The 18,366-nt window shown below is 44.1% G+C and overlaps 1 protein-coding gene across 1 annotated transcript; it reads left to right on the forward strand.

The window, feature by feature from the left end:
• Positions 1–4,178: 4,178 nt before the first annotated feature.
• Positions 4,179–18,166, forward strand: CLDN11 (claudin 11). The gene is made up of 3 exons (XM_066620568.1): positions 4,179–4,404; positions 8,787–8,951; positions 17,934–18,166. The coding sequence occupies exons 1-3, from the start codon at positions 4,179–4,181 to the stop codon at positions 18,164–18,166; spliced, it is 624 nt and encodes a 207-aa protein (XP_066476665.1).
• The last annotated feature ends 200 nt before the right edge of the window (positions 18,167–18,366 follow it).

Raw genomic sequence — 18,366 nt, forward strand, 5'->3', positions numbered from 1 at the left:
TGCCCTTCCTTGCATCTGGCATTCTGACATAGCCCATTTCTAAAATCAGGAGGTTTGCACATGCACACCATGGCTTGTAACCTGTAATGGATCTGATCCCTGTTGCGTATATGCAATGTTGGGCAGAAATGGCTTAATTGGGCACTGAAATTGCGCATTGGAGTTGTGCTGTACTTATTCACTGTATTGCATGGTTTTTACACATTTAGCACCGGGACGCACGTTTTAGAATGAGAATTTGTCTGGACCCACCGGAAGTGATGTCATGACCAGAAGTGACATCATCAAGCAGGAAAGTTTTAAAAACCCTAGCCTGCAGTCCTGCCCACACTTACCCAGGAGTAAGTCCCATTTACTAACATTGTGAAAAGAATATGTACATAGTAGCTTGTTAAAAGTACAGATCTGGAACATTTCCCCAAATGCAGTCACATACCAGGGTAGCATCAAGTCTAACATATTAAAAATGAAATACTGAAACGAATGGGGGCACATCTGAAATTGGCATGCAACCCACCTAGTGGGTCCCGACCCACAGTTTGAGAAACACTGTTTATTGTATAATGCACCTGAGCTGTAGTGCTAAGGAAATTCCACTAGTGGTCACTGTAGGCCTATCTTATTGCTGAAAGAAAACCAGGTGCTGGTTTTATGCTTTATTATAGAACACACGTTGGAAAAATAGAAATACAGTATTTTATCTAGATTGTTCTTGTTTCTTTGTCATTCAGAAAATAGGAAACCAAGCAACACTAATTTTTTACCGGTGATATTAAGAAACAAAAGTTCTTATTTTAACATTTTCATCAACGTGCAAAGTATGCATATTCAAATAGTATGAATTTTAAGTGTTACCCTGGGAATTATGAATTACAGACTGATCTTATGTGCTGCTGACATGTAAATGCACTTAGAATTGCATCAGAAGAAGAACTTGCATGCAGAAGGGCCCAGGTTAAACCCCTGATTTTTCAGTAGGGCTGGGAAAAACCACTGTCTGAAACTGTAGAGCAGGGGGTCTCCAAACCCTGGCCCAGGGGCCAGATGCAGCCCGCGGCGAGCCTTTATCCGGCCCACAGCCAGCCTCTGATCCCCTGAGAGCCTCTGGCTCAGTTGGCCGAACACAACCAGAGTTGTGCTTGTGGCATGGGAGAATGGGGGTTCATTTAAGTGTGTGCTTTATTTCTTGGGCTGCATTGATGCTTGGAGAAATCTTAGATATTTGAGCTCATTCATTCATTCATCCATCTAAGTTTCATCGCTAACGTATTTATTTAAATTTTATATTTAATTTTTTTTCCTAGCCCTTGACACTGTGCCAGATATTTGATGTGGCCCTTTAGCCGAAAAGTTTAGAGACCCTTGCCATAGAGAACCACTGCCTATCAGTGTGCTGACCTCAGTGGAGTAATGGTCTGGATATAAGGTAGCTTTGAACACCTAACACAGGCCTACCTACAAAAAAAATTTGTTCTTTTTTAAGTTGCCAGGGATGTTTGAATGAATTTAGGATATTTTTGGGGTGCTGAATCCAAAAACAGCATCGGCTTTGCCCAATGACACTAGAGCCAATCAGGGAAAACCAATACCACGTTTGGATTCAGCACCTCAAATATACCCAAGAATAGGCCTAACTTTTAAGACAATAAAATGTGTGTAGGCCTGTGTAATCTCTCTGACAATCTATTCTGTGCTATGAACAAGTAATATCTTGAATGAATGTTTGCTGGTTAGGGGTGGGGTCAGTGGGTACACCATGCCCCACCTGGAGCACTACTTCACTCCTTTTCACTCGTAGTCCTTCACCAGGACTTTTTTTTTTGGGGGGGGGGGGGAGGGAATGGCTTGTTAATTTGTTACATTACAGCCTCTATTTTTTAAGAAGAGAGCTTGTTTTAAGAGCAGGAAAACTGTTGTTTACAAAAACTCTATGGCAGGTGATGCCTTTCCCCCTGCCCTATGTTTAATAGGTAGTAGGTGTGGTCTGGTCATTGAGCAGAAGGCTGCTAGAAGAATGCTGGAACAGTCCTGGCTGAGTTTTGGATGGGATTGAAAGCTGATAAAGCTGTCATGAGACAATAGAACCAGAAGGAGTCGCTGTTTACTGCTTGGCAAACCTGAAACAGCTCCTTGGAAGGTATACCCAGGTGCAACTACCACTCCATGAAGGATTTCATCTGGAAGGGAAGGGTTCTATGAGCTACCTGTAGAACCATTGTAAAATCTCATTTATACTCTTGGGCATGGGAAAGCTGGATATAAATTTCTCAAAAAGAAATAAAAATAGTGCTCCAAAGGCCACTATATCTCAGCTGCATGCTCTAGATTTCCTTTGGCACAGGGTGGATTTTTCATGATCACAATTACCCTTATGTGATCCTATTCCTTCCACCCACCCCCATGTTAGTAATTATGATAGTGAGTAGAGTGTGGTGCTTAAGGGGTAGTGGGGAGGGGAAGGAAACTTCAAATGAATTTAAGAATATGTACCCTGGGTTACCCACAATCATCTTAGAAGCTAATGTCTTTTTTTTCAGAAGTACTTAAAGATTAGTACACATGCACATACATTTGGAGACAGTCCCCAAATACACATTTAACCCTGCCCCTCTGACACACTGTGCCAGCTAGCTTTTCCTTCCTCCCAAGCAATAACTTTGCTGTCAATGGAAATAGAACCACAACAAATTAATAGAAACACTAACCATACCCCAATTAGCTGGGTGTCAAGGCTTTATGCAGCCTATTGAGTGCTCCAGAGCAGTGTTTCTCAACCAGTAGTATGGGTAGCCCTCGTGGTACTTGAGGTGGCATCTGGTGGTACTTGCGAGACCCCTGGACACCTGCCGCCTGGCAGCGAGACCAGGAACATGACACAACAAACAGTAGTAGGAGGCTAAGCTCAGCAGGCAGAGCTCCAAAGCATGCTTTTCTGCACTCAAAAAAAGCCCTTTGCTCCACTCTGAGCCTCTTACCAGTGCTTGTCACGTCGCATCTGGCCTCCCAACCCAAAAGTAACTGGTGATGATATCATTGCCAGTAACTTCCAGTGGCACTTTGAATAGGTGGACCATGTGAAATGGTACAGTGGAGGACAAACCTTGAGAAACACTGCCCCAGAGGAAATTAATGGTCTGGTTTAATCACCCAACTGGCACTACAGATTAAGGAAGTATGCAGTCAGGGCACACTCTCGTCCTGACCCCTTTGCTCGTGACTGAGTGAGTTTGTGGGGTTGGTCAGGCATTGAAGTATCCTCCAGGCCTGCTTGTGGATTTCCCATTAGTGTATTTGAAGCTCCCACCTAGAAATGTGACTGCCACAAAGGCTAGGATGATCCTTGACAGTTGATTGGTGATCTAAAAACACAGGCAAGGAAAAGTGGATCTTCTGTAGGAGATTTGGGTTAAGGCAGATTCATTGAAGAGGGCTAGGAGGTATTAGGAGATCATCACATTTTCTTTCAGCCCCATGATCAGGATTCACTTGCACCTGAGCTCCAGAGTCTTATGAGATGAGTGCTATTGTACGAAAGAAATGCAGCCTGGCCACATGGAGTTGAGGTTCAGGACTCAAGCTTCCAGGCAAGATCTCACAGGTGCTTTAAACACAACAGCCTCCTTTTAAAGAAACGAGGCATCGCCTGTCATTCTCCGACAGGGGTGAAGGTATTTGAAAACACTTGGCCTCAAGCTGCAGTTCATTGCCACCTGAGTCTGCAATTTTTAGGCTATCGTCCTGCAATGTAACAAGGAATGATTGACTCTCTATTTATATTCTTTTCCTCCCTCCTTCTCTTCCCCTCCTCCCTTTTTAACTTCTGTCATTGTTTAGAAGGGGGGGGGGGTTAAAAGAAAAAACAACAACACTTGGCTCTGTGATGCCTCCCATCAATCTGTGTGGGCTGGACTCCTCCCAGAGGCTGAACTGCCTGATGTGAGGCATCTCTGTACCACCCAGCCCATCATCTCATTTGATTCCAGTCCCCTCTGCTGATAGCTCAAAGACAGATCCCAGTACATTGTTGCTGGCCAGCCTCTGGGCTCCTCTTATTGTTGTGATCTTCAGGCACCCCTTTTCTTATTTTAGTTATTTTACTTTCCTGGGTCTTTTTTAAAAAAAACACACACACAACTTTTTTTCTTTGGGCTGCTTGATCTTCCAGCTAAAGGAGAAAAATGGTTGCCACCTGCTTACACCTCACTGGATTTGTGGCTAGTTTTGTAGGCTGGATTAGCTTGATTGTGGCAACCTCCACCAATGACTGGGTTGTGACTTGCGGCTACACCATCACCACCTGTCGGAAGATGGATGAGCTGGGATCCAAGGGACTTTGGGCAGACTGCGTCATGGCTACGGGACTCTATCACTGCAAGCCACTGGTAGACATCCTCATATTGCCAGGTACGGGGTATCCAACAACTCTCAAGTGCTGCTCCTTGTATTAGGGCAGGTTTGTCATTGATGCAGCTTCTGCTTTATTATTTGTTATCATTTATCTAATACAATCAATATACACAGCACTTTCCAGAGTAACATAAGCCAGAGAGATAAAGTGGTTGGCCTTACACCAGGAAGACCTGAGTTCAAATCATCACTGGGTGACTTTGGGTCAGTTGCACCCTCAGGTTGATCAGCCATACACAGCTTTGCTGTGAGAATAAAATGAGTTGTCCATGTATACCAGAGCTCTATGGAGGAAAGACAAGTGTGAGAGATAAATCCCAAGGCCCTACCCCAAGGATCTTACAAATTAAATTTGGACAGTAAGGTAAAAAACAAAGAGAATGAAAAGCAGGAGGAGAAAAGTGTTGGTGGCAGGGGATGAATGTGAATAAATGTGGTTATATGACTTTGAGCGTGATCAAGAATAAGGGATTAAAAAGTGGGCGGAATTGGAGACTGGATTTCAAGAGAGAAAGTAGGAGAGCTCCATGGGATTCTGGGAACGGGCTCCATATGGGCAGATTAAACTTTGAAAGGACAGAATCTGGTTAAGATCCTTTTTAAAAAAAATGAATTTAATTCTTTAAAAAAAAAGTTGCCGAGACGCAGCCTGATCTGAAATTGACATCCTCTGTCATGGAACAGGCTGCTCTTTAATCCTGTACTTTGGGAGTGGGCATATTCCATGTGGAAAATGCAGTCTGCACGTGCTCAGACAAGCATTTTGTTTTTATTTTACACAGCTGAAAACCTGTGAAACTTTGCAGACAGAGGATCAGAGCTGGGATCTTATCCTGCATCCTTCACCCTTTCTCCAGATCTTGCAACTTTGTTCTAAGCATATATCAGCTGGCATTCAATTCCACTGTTTTCAATGGGGTTAATGTTCAAATAGTATATGTAGTATTGCGTTAATGCCTCTCCAGGTCAGCTTGAGCCAAAGCATTCTAGTGCTGGATTTGTCAGTCTTGGAGAATTGTGTTCAAATCTAACCCCAGCAACCCAGACTGCCTGTGTAGTCCTGCCTGTGTAGTCAACAAAATTGGAATCACAGACCTACCTGGCTGAGTTGTTGTGAGGGTCATAAGGACAAAAAAGGTTTCTTAAAAAGTTCATGGTATAAAGGCTATAACATTGTAAGCAGTGGGTAACACTGGCATTTTGATAACTTCAGTTTTCTGAAGAAAATGAAGGATAATACTTGAAATTAATTATAATATTATGTTCAAAGTCCCTACAACAAAAGGAAGTACAAAACAAACAAGCAAACAGAATAATATGGATTTTTTTTACCATGGTTTATTTAATTGCTAAGAAATATTTCTACATAAAAAAAATTGAAAATTTTTTAAATAGATTTTTAAAATATGATTTATACAGAGCTTTTTAAATATCTGGAGTATTTCACATGTATTTGGTTGGATCCAGGGAAGCATGAGTTGAGTTCTGCTCATACAACAAGATTTCTTGTCTCTTCCCCATGGCAGTTCCCTGCACCACCGAATATCTGATTTATAGAGGACCCATCTAAAATGGTGTGGGATGGGGTACAGGAACCGTAGTAGGAAGGGGAATTGAGGAGGGAAAGTTTGCACAAGTGTAAGTGACTTTCTGCTCATGCAAGCCAGCATTAGATCTAATCCCATATCTCAGTGGTCCTTGTAATACCCATATAAGGAAAGCCAGTATTTTTTTTCCCCCTCCACATTCTGCCAATGAGAAAGGGAAAGGAGGCACGTCTGCTTGCTTAAGGTCACTTGGTGAGTTCATAGCTGGTGTGAAATTTCAACTGACTTCTTAGGTGACTCTTGCCAGATTAACTTGGTCCCTGTTGTATATATGCAACGTTGGGCAGAAATGGCTTAAAATATGTTTTTTTAATGATATGTTTGATATAATGTGTTGTTTGGCTTAAGTATCACATTGCAGTCTTGAGACCCAATCTTGTGTGCAAATGTTTGGGAGTAAACTGCATTGGAATTTACTCAATGGTAGTAAGTATACAAAGGATGGCAACTGCACAGCATGACCTGTGCTTGTTTACTTTAAAGTAAGTCCCACTGTATCTCAATGGGATGTACTCCTAGTAAGGCAGCTGCAAAGCTATCACTTGGGAATTAAGTCCAGTGAACTCAGTGAAATGTAAACCTGAATAAACATAGATGAGATTGGTCTGTTAGTCTTACTCCCCTGCCCTATGCATGCTTACTCAGAAGTATCGCCTGGTTACCTGCTATGTGATACACCAGCAATATCACAGTTAGGGCACAATCCTAACCAGGCCTACTCAGAAGTAAGTCCTATTTTGTTCAATGGAGCTTGCTCTCAGGAAAGTGTGGTTAGGATTGCAGCCTTAGTGCCATAAGATCTTGGGGGCTGGGGAGAACACTTAAATATTGGCTTTGTATGACATTTGGTTTAATTCACAGACGCAAGGGAGGACACCAGGATGCGGGTCTCCTGTTGTCTTGTATGCTACCTGAGGCAGCTGGTGGGCTGCTGTGAGATATGGAAAACTGGACTAAATGGGCCTATGACCTGATCCAGCAGGGCCCTTTTTATGTTCTTATATTTAGTACTGTACTAACTATCCATTTTAACAGAGCTTGTTTGTACAGTTTTTGGGAACAATTTGCTGGGTTGCTAAGAACATAAGAAGAGCCCAGCTGGATCAGGCCAAGGCCCATCTTGTCCAGTTTCCTGTATCTCACAGTAGCCCACCAAATGCCTGAGGGAGCACACAAGACAACAGACACAGCCTGCGTCCTGGTGCCGTTTCCTGCATCTGGCAATCAGAGGCAGCTTGCCTCTAAAACCAAGAGCTTATACATACCTACTATGACTTGTAACCTGTAATGAACTTTTCCTGCACTTTTATTCACATAATGAACTTTTCCTCCAGAAATTTGTCCTCTTAAAGGCATCCAGGCAAAATGCCATCACTACATGCGGTGGCAAGGAGTTCCACAAACTAATTACACGCTGGGTAAAAAAATATTTTCTTCTGTCTGCCCTAACTCTCCCAACTTTCATGGATGTCCCCTGGTTCTGGTGTTATCTGAGAGGGAAAAGAGCATCTCTCTATCCACTCTGTTCATTCTCTGCATGATTTTGTGTGTCTCAATCAGTCCTGGCTCAGGCACCTCTTTTCTAGACTGAAGAGGCCCAAACTGAAGCCACTGAAGCTACTGCTGCTTCTCTCTTTTGCTTAGTTCCTTTGGTGAAAACTACATAGTACCTTGAGCAGGAATGTTCCAGAACCTGTGTTTGCTGGATAGTCTGTGTGTGTGTTTCTTGTGTCAGGGGAATTGATGGGCAAGGAGGGTGCTTAAACCTTCCCCTACTACAGATTTTTCTCTACAACCCCTTCCCCAGAGATATTTTTTTCACCTAAACTGAGTTTATTTCCAGTCCTGGTGTCCAAAAGGGAGATGGCTGCAGGGGAAAAGGGGGACTAACTTATTATCCATGTGAGTTCATGGATGAGATGAGATTTGAGCCAGGCTGTGACACTGCACCAGCCCTCCTGTGTGGCCAGTTTAGGACCAAACTAGGTTTGTAGGTTTGGCTGAGGAGTAATAGGCCTGTGTGACCTGAAAAGTGTGTGTGTGTGTGTGTGTGTGTGAGAGAGAGAGAGAGAGAGAGAGAGGCTACCAACCTACCTAAAAGAAAGTACAGTATAGGGGAGAAGGCTGCTTTTATCCTGGCATCATTCCCAAGCCCACCAAAAAATCATTGAGCTTCACGTCTGGTTGTATCTGCTGGATCTATTCTGGGTACCACTGCAGGCCCCTCTTAGGAACGGGCATTTCTTAGATAAAGAGCTGGCAACCCTGTATATGTGCACGTGAATGACTGTGGGCCAAATGGAAAAGTTCATGGCAACATATTGTTGCATTCCTTTTCTTTCCACAAAAAAATAGCTACAGGGGACCTAATTCTGATCAGGACCGCAATATGCATGGAAGGGAAAGTTAATTCTGTCTCTCCACACTGTTTTCCTGCTGAAAATTCCTCCCATGCTGCTCCTTGCTTTCCCCCCCACTAGGACTATTTGCCACTATGGGGGAAAATAGCACCATTGGGAGGTTATTTATCATGGGAAAGCAATGCAAGGAGACGGACACAATACTGCCCTTGCTGCATACTAGAATCAGGAGGACATTTCTGTGGAAAAAGAGGCTCTTCTGATTGGGAGCACGCCCCTTCATGCAACACATTTCCACAGATGTCTGCTTGAAGAAGGTGAGGGAGGGAAGAGGTGCCTTGCCCATTCCTCCCCCATGCAAATGGACTTCCTTGGAGGTACCCACAGTTTTAATTCCTTTTCCTTCTCACAGGGTATGTCCAAGCATGTCGAGCATTGATGATTGCTGCCACCGTTTTGGGGCTTCCAGCTGTCTTCTTACTGGTGACCGTTCTGCCTTGCATCCGGATGGGACACGAACCTGGGGTTGCCAAGTACCGGCGTTCACAGCTGGGAGGAATTCTCCTGATCCTCTTGGGTAAGCAACAGATGATCGGGCTCATGAATCTGTTTCACCAATCTAATTAACTAATAGCTCATATTACTTCGAGGGGTACGGCATTTCAAGTTTACTCAAATAAAACTTGGTCATATTAACTAAGGAGGCTTCCTTGAACAATTGGCCTACACATCTGAAACTAGTTACCCACGGAAACTTAAAGCAGATCCCTTTTGCTACGTGGAAAGAACATTATTGCCTGGAGGACCATTTGATTAAGTGAGCCTTCGCTGGAAGCCTAAAGTGGACATGGGTTTAGAACCTGCACAAGAACAAGCATGTTCTACAAATGACTTAGGACCCAATCCTATCCAACTCTCCAGCACTGATGCATCCATGCCAACAGGGCATGCGCTGCATCCTGCAGTGGTGGCGCAATCACAGAGGCCTCCTCAAGGTAAGGGGAATGTTTGTCCCCTTACCTCAACGCTGCATTATGGCTGCATTGGAACTGGAAAGTTGGATAGGATTGGGCCCATGCTCAGTTCAGTGGCATAGCTAGAGGGGGTGCAAAGCACTAAGTTTTGCAGGCATCTGAACATGCCATGCAAGCGGCCTCTCCCCCTCCTCCTTGGAGCCATTCCAGGTGATGAGAACAAAACGGAGGCATTCCCATCCCTGCCTCCCTGCATTTGCCTCCGTTTTGCTCCCCTCGCCTGGCATGGTTCCAAAGGGAAGGGGAGAGGCTGCTTGCCCAGCTTGTTCAGGTGCCTGCAAAACTTAGTGCTTTGCACCCCTGCTGACCATGGTTAACTCCAAACCATAGTAGTTTCCCTGTCCCTACAAAAATACTCTGGTGTCCTGGAAATGTCCACTTCCAAGGTCTTGCTGAGCTTCATGTTCTCATATAGAGGGAACTTTATTTCTCATAGAGAGAATGTTCTTATCACAGTACTATTGTCACAGTGTTTCACTATTGGACCAGAGGCATTACTAGTTGTTAAGGGAAGTTTGATGATGGGGCTTTGGTGCTCTTATTGCATTGCATTGCTACATTGTTGGGACATTGTCCTATCATTATCTCTGATCAAACAGGTTTTGGAAACACTGCAGAAACGCGTGGAGGGAATTCACCCAAAACATATTCTACAGGCAATAGGCTCTCTCATACTTACTCATCGCTCTGGAGAAAAGTCTTGTCTGTCTCTCACATTTATGAGAAGAGCAGTCCTACTCTGCTCTCTGGGCTAGACATCATACTGTTATACCCAAGCTATGAAATAATATAGCAGCAGGTCTGGAACCCAGACCTTCTATTTCATAGCAAAACATTCTTGCACAGATGTAGCACCCAAAAGAAACCAAGTTTCATCTTTAGTTTTTGTCTCTCAGAGAAGTGAACTGGGAAGAGCCTCACAAATGCATACACCTGGGAGAGCGTCGGAATATCTGAGTGACTTGTACAGGGATCAGTAGTCTCTGGTAGATTTCTGACTTGTTAATGCCAGAGGGTCTGTTTCATATTGCTTAGCTCAGCGTTTCTCAATTTTTGTCTTCCACTGTACCACTTCACATGGTCCACCTATTTGAAGTACCACCGGAAGTAACTGGTGATGACATTGTTGCAAGTTACTTCTGGGTTGGGAGGCCAGATGCAATGTGACAAACACCTGTAAGAGGCTCAGGGTGGACAGGAGGGCTTTTTCAAGTGCGAAAAAGCATGCTTTGGTGCTCTCCCTGCTGAGCCGAGCCTCCTACCACTGTTTGCTGCATCACGTTCCTGGTCTCACTGCCAAGCAGCAGGTGTCCAGGGGACTTGTGAGTACCACCAGACACGACCTCAAGTACCACTGGTGATACCTGTACCACTGGTTGAGAAACACTGACCTAGCTCATTCTATCCCAGTCTGCCATAGCCTCCCTCCCATGTTCATTAGGTCAATCACCAGCGTTTGCTGGTTATTGTCTTAAGACATTTTCAGGGCAATCCTATACTTTCAGTTGTTTGTTTATGAGGACGTTTCACCATGAACAGTGGGACTTTCTTCCAGTTCCAGGTAAGTGGGTTTAGGATTATAATCCTTGTTATCGGTCTTTTGTACAGTTGTGAGGATAAAGTCCCCTGCTGAGTGGGCAAAGAAGCACCTTTTAAAGCGGCTTCCATTGATATGCAGCAGGGGGACTGAGACTGTCCCTCTTCACCCCAGACCAGGTCATCTTTTTCCAATGGCTGTTGCATCTTTCTTAGATTGTGAGCCCTTTCAGGACAGGGAACCATCGACTGATTCGTTTAGCTATGTAAAACACTTTATGAACTATTCTTTGTTGAAGAGCAGTTGACAAATACTCTTGATGATGAGGATGATAGCAGCAGCAGCCACTTCACAGAGATGGTCTGGTTCACAGTTGTGAAACATGTTGTATAAAACAGTGACGAGACGTGTCCCCACAAGCCCCCTGTGGCTCCGGTCTGTGTGGTATGGTGTGGGCGGAGCTTCTCTTCCATGAATGTCTTTCTTTTCTTCTCCTTGGGGTGAAAGACACAGCCAGCACCCCCTTGCCAACAATGAGCTTTGCAGTCTTATCCAGCACCTGCGTATTCTTGAGCTCTCCTCATCTTATAATAAGAGGCCTTGGTGTCTTGTTTTCACTAGTTTGTTTAGCTGAGGGGGAGGCGGGGGGATGGCTGTGAGGAGACTAGCCTCTTTGTGCCGTCCTGCCCTGAGGTCAGCTCCCTCCTTCGGCAGCCAGCGCTGACATCATGCCATGTTGGGCGCTTTTGCCACCATGCCAGAGGCTGTCAGAGACGTGTCCAGCTGCAGCAGAGACTTCAAGCTATTTGCAGTTCACAAACTTTGGGCAGGCAGGCCACAGCTTCTAGCTCTGATCAGACAAAAATTGTGGACTTGTTTGGCATTCTGGATTGCAGACATCAGCTTGGAGAAGTACAAAGTACAATGAAGGCCTGCATTTCCAAAAACACCAAAAAGGATCCAGCGGAACAGGAATTCTAATTAAGAAGCTATTTTTTCGGTGGCTCTCTTCAGAGCCAAGGTTAAGCAGGGGTGCCAAATTCATTTCATACAGCTTCTCAATAGCATTCATGGCGCATAGCAAACTGAGTGAAGAGCCCCAGTGGCTGGGCTGAGACCATGAGAGATCTGCAAAAACTGGCAGAACTTTTGATTCCATGATGTAACATGAGTGTTTTACAGAAGTCTACTCCCTTAGGCTCACTACTTTAGTTACTCATTGGTATGCAGCTATACTGTAGAATCAGCATGCTTCTTCACTGTTTGAGAAAAACATATGAGTTTTCTACTGAGTTAATTAAAAGAATAAAAATGGAGGAAAAAGCCGGCTGTAGATCTAGCATTAGTTGATCTGCAAACCATAGATAGGAAAATAGTGGTGACTTGTGGACTCAAATGTTCTTCTTCCTACTTAAGAACATAAGAACATCTGATCAGGCCAAAAGCCCATCTAGTTCAGCTTCCTTTATCTCATAGTGACCCACCAGATGCCTTAAGGATCTTCCATTCTCTACCTTGTCCCAGCTTGCATGGATTTCCCCTCTCTTTTGTTTTCAAAACTAACCGTAGTGCAGTATTGTGTTTATACAGGTATTTTTGTTGACCATAGTTAACTCCAAACTATATTTGGCAACTGTGGTTAGAAGTGTAACCAACTGTGGTTATTAAAAACACCAGTGTACCAGGGTTACCTTCGACATGAAAGTGAGGGGAAACTGTGAATGGTGGGCAGGGAGAGGGGAAAGCATGTTCATGAATTCGCTGAATAGTCTTGATGCTATAAATCTTGTTTCTTCCTAAGTGTACCTATCTGTGTCCTTAAATGTGGGGAGGAGGCCCTGAGCTCTGTCCTTTCCTTCAAAGGATAGAAGGACCATAGGCTTGGACCTTTTCCATTGAGTCACATATACTGTAGAAAGCTATCCCTTGCAAGTGGTCAAAAGTGTGCTGCTTGGAACAAAGGGGGACTTAGGCAGGTCTTTTAACGAGTCTTTACTCATGGTCTAATTACTGTTTTACTATAGGTCTGTTAAGGTTTTATTGTGATTCTACAATGTTACTGTCACTGCAAGCCACTATAAGTGTCACATGAACTGCAGAGCATGCAGCGTATACTGTAAATATTTATATATATCAGTCTTTGCTCAAAGTATGTCGGGGGGGGGGAGATGATAGGAGGGCACTTAATGAAACCCAGAAGCCCCACTCCGTCTCCAATTACAGCCAAGTTGCACTCCCTAATGTCTTCCTAAAAGGTAGCTGAAGGGATTATTGCAAGAGATAATGGAACTGGGCCCCCTCTACCCCACTCATGATTTAAACACGGGCATCTCCAAATCATGATTAGGAGATTGGGTAAATTACATCTCATTCTCTGCCACAGTAAACAACAACGTGGAGTATATAATGGCTGTTGAAAGCTTGCCAGGAAAACTGTGAGCTCAGATCTTCCAGCTGATAGACAAATGAAAATAGATTTTGACAATAATAATGTAAATGCCCACCCTTCCATCCTGTTTGACATATTTCAGTGACACCCCCTTTAATCCTATTTTGCTCATCAAACCCCTCATCAAATCCAACAGTGAGTTTTGAATAAGCCTGGAAATGAAGAACTCTATTGTCAGAGCGTTAAAGGTAGTTTGAAAAAGAGAGTGCAGCTTGTGGGGTGTGCACTACACAATCCCACTTTTGATTACGGTAGACATGCAAGTCTTCTATGTCCACGAGTCAACTATACTCATGCACATCTTTTCATGGGAGTGGCTTACATGTGTTCATTTTATACATCAGCAGGGGAACTGGTGGCTTGAAAATATTCAGATCATAAACAGATTGCACGTATGGCTATTTGCAAGTTGAACATAATGTGCGAATAACTGTATGCACGTACAGACCAACAATCCTTTGTATACTGTATGCAGCTTGTACATTTGTTGAATGTACCCTTTGAATAAGGACAAAAGAAACATGTGCACATTTTGTGTGTTTTCCTCTCTAAAATCACTTTCTACAAGTCATTTAAAACTTATTGTCTGTCCCCTTCCTAAAGAGCACCTGAGGCAGCAGCGGTCCTAGCACTTTGTGAATGGGGCAAATGCCCCAGGCACTGAGTCCGTGCATCTCTAGGTCTGTGCGGGAAGCCTCACTGAGGCTCCTGACACAGTCGGAAACTGCATTTCCAGTTTCCCGGAAGTGCAGTTTAAGACCCTGGGGAAGACTCAGAATGTTTCCCCAGTTGATTCTGGAGTCACACAAGGCTCCATTGTGCTGCGGTGAGTGGGGTGGGGTGGCGTTGCATGTGGGGGGACGGCATCACAGACCTTTGCCTTGGGCGGAGGCTGGGTAAGTCCACCACTAGCCTGAGGAAAGGAAAAAAAGAAACACCTAAGCAACTTTCAGTTCAGCAAAGTGTCTTCTTAAATTTGTGCCAAGCCCACAGGTGTACACATTTGGTCCCTGTTGCATATATGCAACGTTGGGCAGAAATGGCTTAAACGTTCTCTGGAAACCAAATTGTTTTGAATGTTAAAAAGACACTTTAAATATTTTAAAATATTGAAAATCTTTTAGCCGTAGAGAAATAAAAGGCTATTCCTAGTTAGAGAACAGATATGAACCTGCCCTAGGTACATCAGCTGTAATCTGGATCCAGGCAGTATCTTTGATTGGCATTTTGTGCTCAGTTCTAAATAATGGTCAGCATCAAATTAATTATGTTATCTAATTCATCACATATTACTGTAATGATGCTATTCAGTGGCTAAAGGGGTGTGAAGGTGTGGGCTTCACCGGTTGACATGCGCAGCGGGGTGACACCACTATTTGCCAAAATTTTTAAAATCTTGGTATTTTTGAACAAAAACATTATGTTACATATCAATCAATGCATCATTTCATGCAGAGTGCAATGAAATAAACTGTGTTGAATTATCTTTATTCTACCAAAAGTTATAGTCAAAAATCCAGTGGGGTAGGACAATAGTACATCACCATGCCCACCAAACAGGGTGTTGCCCCACCCACTCCATGGGAGGAGATCCATCATAGGGGTGACGCTATGGTCTCCCACACCTGGTGATGCAAACCCTAGTGACGCCACTGATGCTATTTATCTAAAAGCTTTCTAGACCAGAGCTTTCAGCTTCCAAGATGGCTCACAAAGCAATACAGAAAAAAATACGGTTAACATGATTCAACTGTTTAAAAAAATCAACAATAAGAACAGCAGCCAAAAAACCAGGAGCAGTCAGCAACATTAATGCTATATAGGTATCCATTAAAATCTTGGAAGAATAAATGCATCTTCCCCAGGCACCAAAAGGATAGCGAGGGTGCTGTCAGCCATGTGTCTCTAGGGCAAGTATTCTACAACTGGGGTGCCAAAGCTGGCAAGGCCCTGCCTCGAGTTGCCATCTACCTCACTTCTGAAGGCAGCAGCATCCACAGTGGTGCTTGTGAAGCCTATTTTAATGAACAGGCAAGTTCTTATGGAATCAGGTGGTCCTGCAGACATTACAACTACTGCTTATGTAGAAAGCTTAATTGACTCCTGGTGGAGCAGCAAGATTTGCCATTTGAGAGTTAACCAGTCCTTCTAACGCACACGGGGGAATTTCACACACAGTTCAAAACAAGTTATGGACCCTTTGTGTTGACAAGGAGCTATTCCCTTCCCCTTTGATGTGTCTGGGGCTCTTGCTTAGAGGGGCAGGAAAGGGTGCAGGAAACAGCTCAGGCTAGTGCAGACTTCTCCATCTTTTGAGAGAGTGGTGGTAGGAAGAAGACCTTCTGGATTCTAAACAGCTTTCCACCAGAGCTGCTGCTTCTGCCCTTCGCCAAGGGCCAAAGCACTAACAAACCATGGGTATCAACATTTTTTGATCAGTTCCAAAAGAAATGAAACAAGATTATTGTGGATTTTCTGGGCAACGAAAGAGCTTTTACAGGCATGATCAGATGGCTGTCTCAGTTGACATATCTGTGTTGCAATTTTGCAAAACACCACAAACTCATTGGCCCTCTTGCTGTAAAAAAACAGATCAACATGCAAGATTGATTCCAAGATTCCCCTGTAGGTATTATGGAAGTGGGGAGGGGGGACAATTCAACCACAGCAATGTGTTTCTTAAGGTCCCATTGATTTCAGTGGCAGCATTAAAACTCTGTTCTTGAAGCCAGTGGGATGGAAAAGTTCTTCACTTTGGCTGGATTGTGCCCCATGTCATTATGGTGGCCCCAGATTTAAAGATCTTAATTCAGCATCCTCCCTTGTTGCTGGTTTTTGGTGATACTGGCTGCCGCGATTGCAAGTTCCATTCTCTCACTGGCTGGAGGCTCTGAGGAGTGTTTATTGCTTTTAAACCCAACATTTTATCCCTGTTTTCTTTTCCCCGTGTTTTTCTTCCTCTTGTAGTCTCCGTGTTTGTTCACGGCCTCAAGACATCTTTCAATGTGGTCTCTGGAACGCAGTGGCTCTTGCAAAGCTTGTGTTATTGTTTTACTCAGATAGCTTCAGTGACTGGATTCAGCACAGCTTCCCTCTGCAGGATATAAAATATTGGCTGGTTTGATGCTTTTCAGATGTGGAAAGCCTTACATAAGAAAGCAAAGTTTGCGAGTTTAATCTTTGGAGGGTCTTGCTGCTGCCGCTGCCTTTGATTTTTGTGGCTTCAATGGGAAATGAAGGTAGCCTATTGTTTGCAGGCCCTGGAATATTTTGCCAAGATAATGTTCTGAATCATGACACAAGGAGTTTGTCACACCTCAAGTACTGTGCATAGCTCTGACTGACCTATTTCAATCAGGAAATCACAGTGCTGGGGAAGGTATTGAAAAGGCTAGTTATATTGATCCACAAGTTTGGCTGCCTTCCTTGTGCAGAAGTTGTTGATGCCTTTTAGTTTAGAGCGGGGAAGAAAAAACTGAGGCGGGGGAGAGACATGCTCGGTGGTTTAGAACATTATGAATGGTATGGAGAGAGGAGAACACAAGCCATTTTCACTCCTCCCATATAATATTTGAATTTGGGGATGCCAGATGAAACAGATTGACAAACCACTTCAGAACTGGCAAGGGGAAATATTTCATCATGCAACGTATAGCGGAGTCAGGGCCAATCCTATCCAGCACCGTTGCAGCTGCAATGCAGCCCGGAGGTAAGGGAACAAATGTTCCCATAACTTGAGGAAGCCTCTGTGACTGCCTTCCCAACATAGGAAGCAGTGCATACCCCATTGGCACAGCAGCACCAGCAGTGGAAAATTGGAAATGATTGGGACCTTATGTATGTCACTAGCACAGCATTGTGGAGTCTTGGTGTAGTGTGGCAACAGGTGCTAGCACTCCACCAGTCAGAAATGCACAAAAAACTTCTGTCCAGGCCCTCATTCCTAATAACATACAACAACAGGGTCGTCAAGAGGTAGGTCAGTACATAATGAGGTAGTATGTGTCAAGGGCTTGGACTATTGGTTCCTAAATGTATCTGGATCACGACGTCCTGCAGCCACCTCAGCCAGATGCCACCATCGTGGATCTTGCAAAACCTCATGAGATCCAAGATGGCGGTGCCTACATTTTGCAAGATTTGGGCACCACCCTCTTGGATTTTGTGAGATCCAAAATGGTGGTACGTGGGGAAACATGTAGGTGGGGTCAACAAGAACATTCTGTGGTGCACCTGTGAGTATGCCATGGCACCCTAAGGTGTTGCAGTACACACTTTGGGAACCCCTGGCTTAGATTGTTTAGAGAAAAGTCCTCCATACGTATCATTGGAGAGAATCACTTAATTTCAGATCTCTTCCTGACAAAGCAAATGTCCTCGATACATCCTGTGGATGTGGATCGTAGCATCCTGAACTCTCACTAAGGATGTGCATTACAGACTTGGGTTTCATGATGATTCGATTTGGATTTGTACTTGTGTGGAATTCTAAGCTCCCAGACGAACAGTAGTGACTTTTGTTTTTTAATGTCTCCCCAGCTCTGTGTGGCGTTGTCGCTACGATTTGGTTCCCTGTGAGTGCCCATCGCGAAACCATGATCATGAGCTTTGGCTACTCCCTGTACACGGGCTGGATTGGATCTGCTCTTTGCCTCTTTGGTGGATGCATCATAGTTTGCTGCTCGGGTGACGCTCAATCGTTCGGTGAAAACCGTTTCTACTACGCTTCAGGATCCAGCTCTCCCACCCACGCTAAAAGCGCCCATGTATAAAGAGCTCCTGAGACTTCCTGTGCCTTCCTCAAATGCTTTGAAACGGGTGGGATGGGTTTTCTTTGTGTTTTGCAATTCTTGGCATCTTTGCACACAAGTTGACCGCATCCCTGGCAGAAGATTAAAAAAAAAAAAAAAAGCTTGATATTTGAAAGCAGAAGCCCCGTGCGTTCATCTCAATAGAAAGTTCTAGCAAAAAT

Source organism: Tiliqua scincoides, chromosome 3, assembly GCF_035046505.1.
Source record: "Tiliqua scincoides isolate rTilSci1 chromosome 3, rTilSci1.hap2, whole genome shotgun sequence".
Classification (NCBI taxonomy): Eukaryota; Metazoa; Chordata; class Lepidosauria; order Squamata; family Scincidae; genus Tiliqua; species Tiliqua scincoides.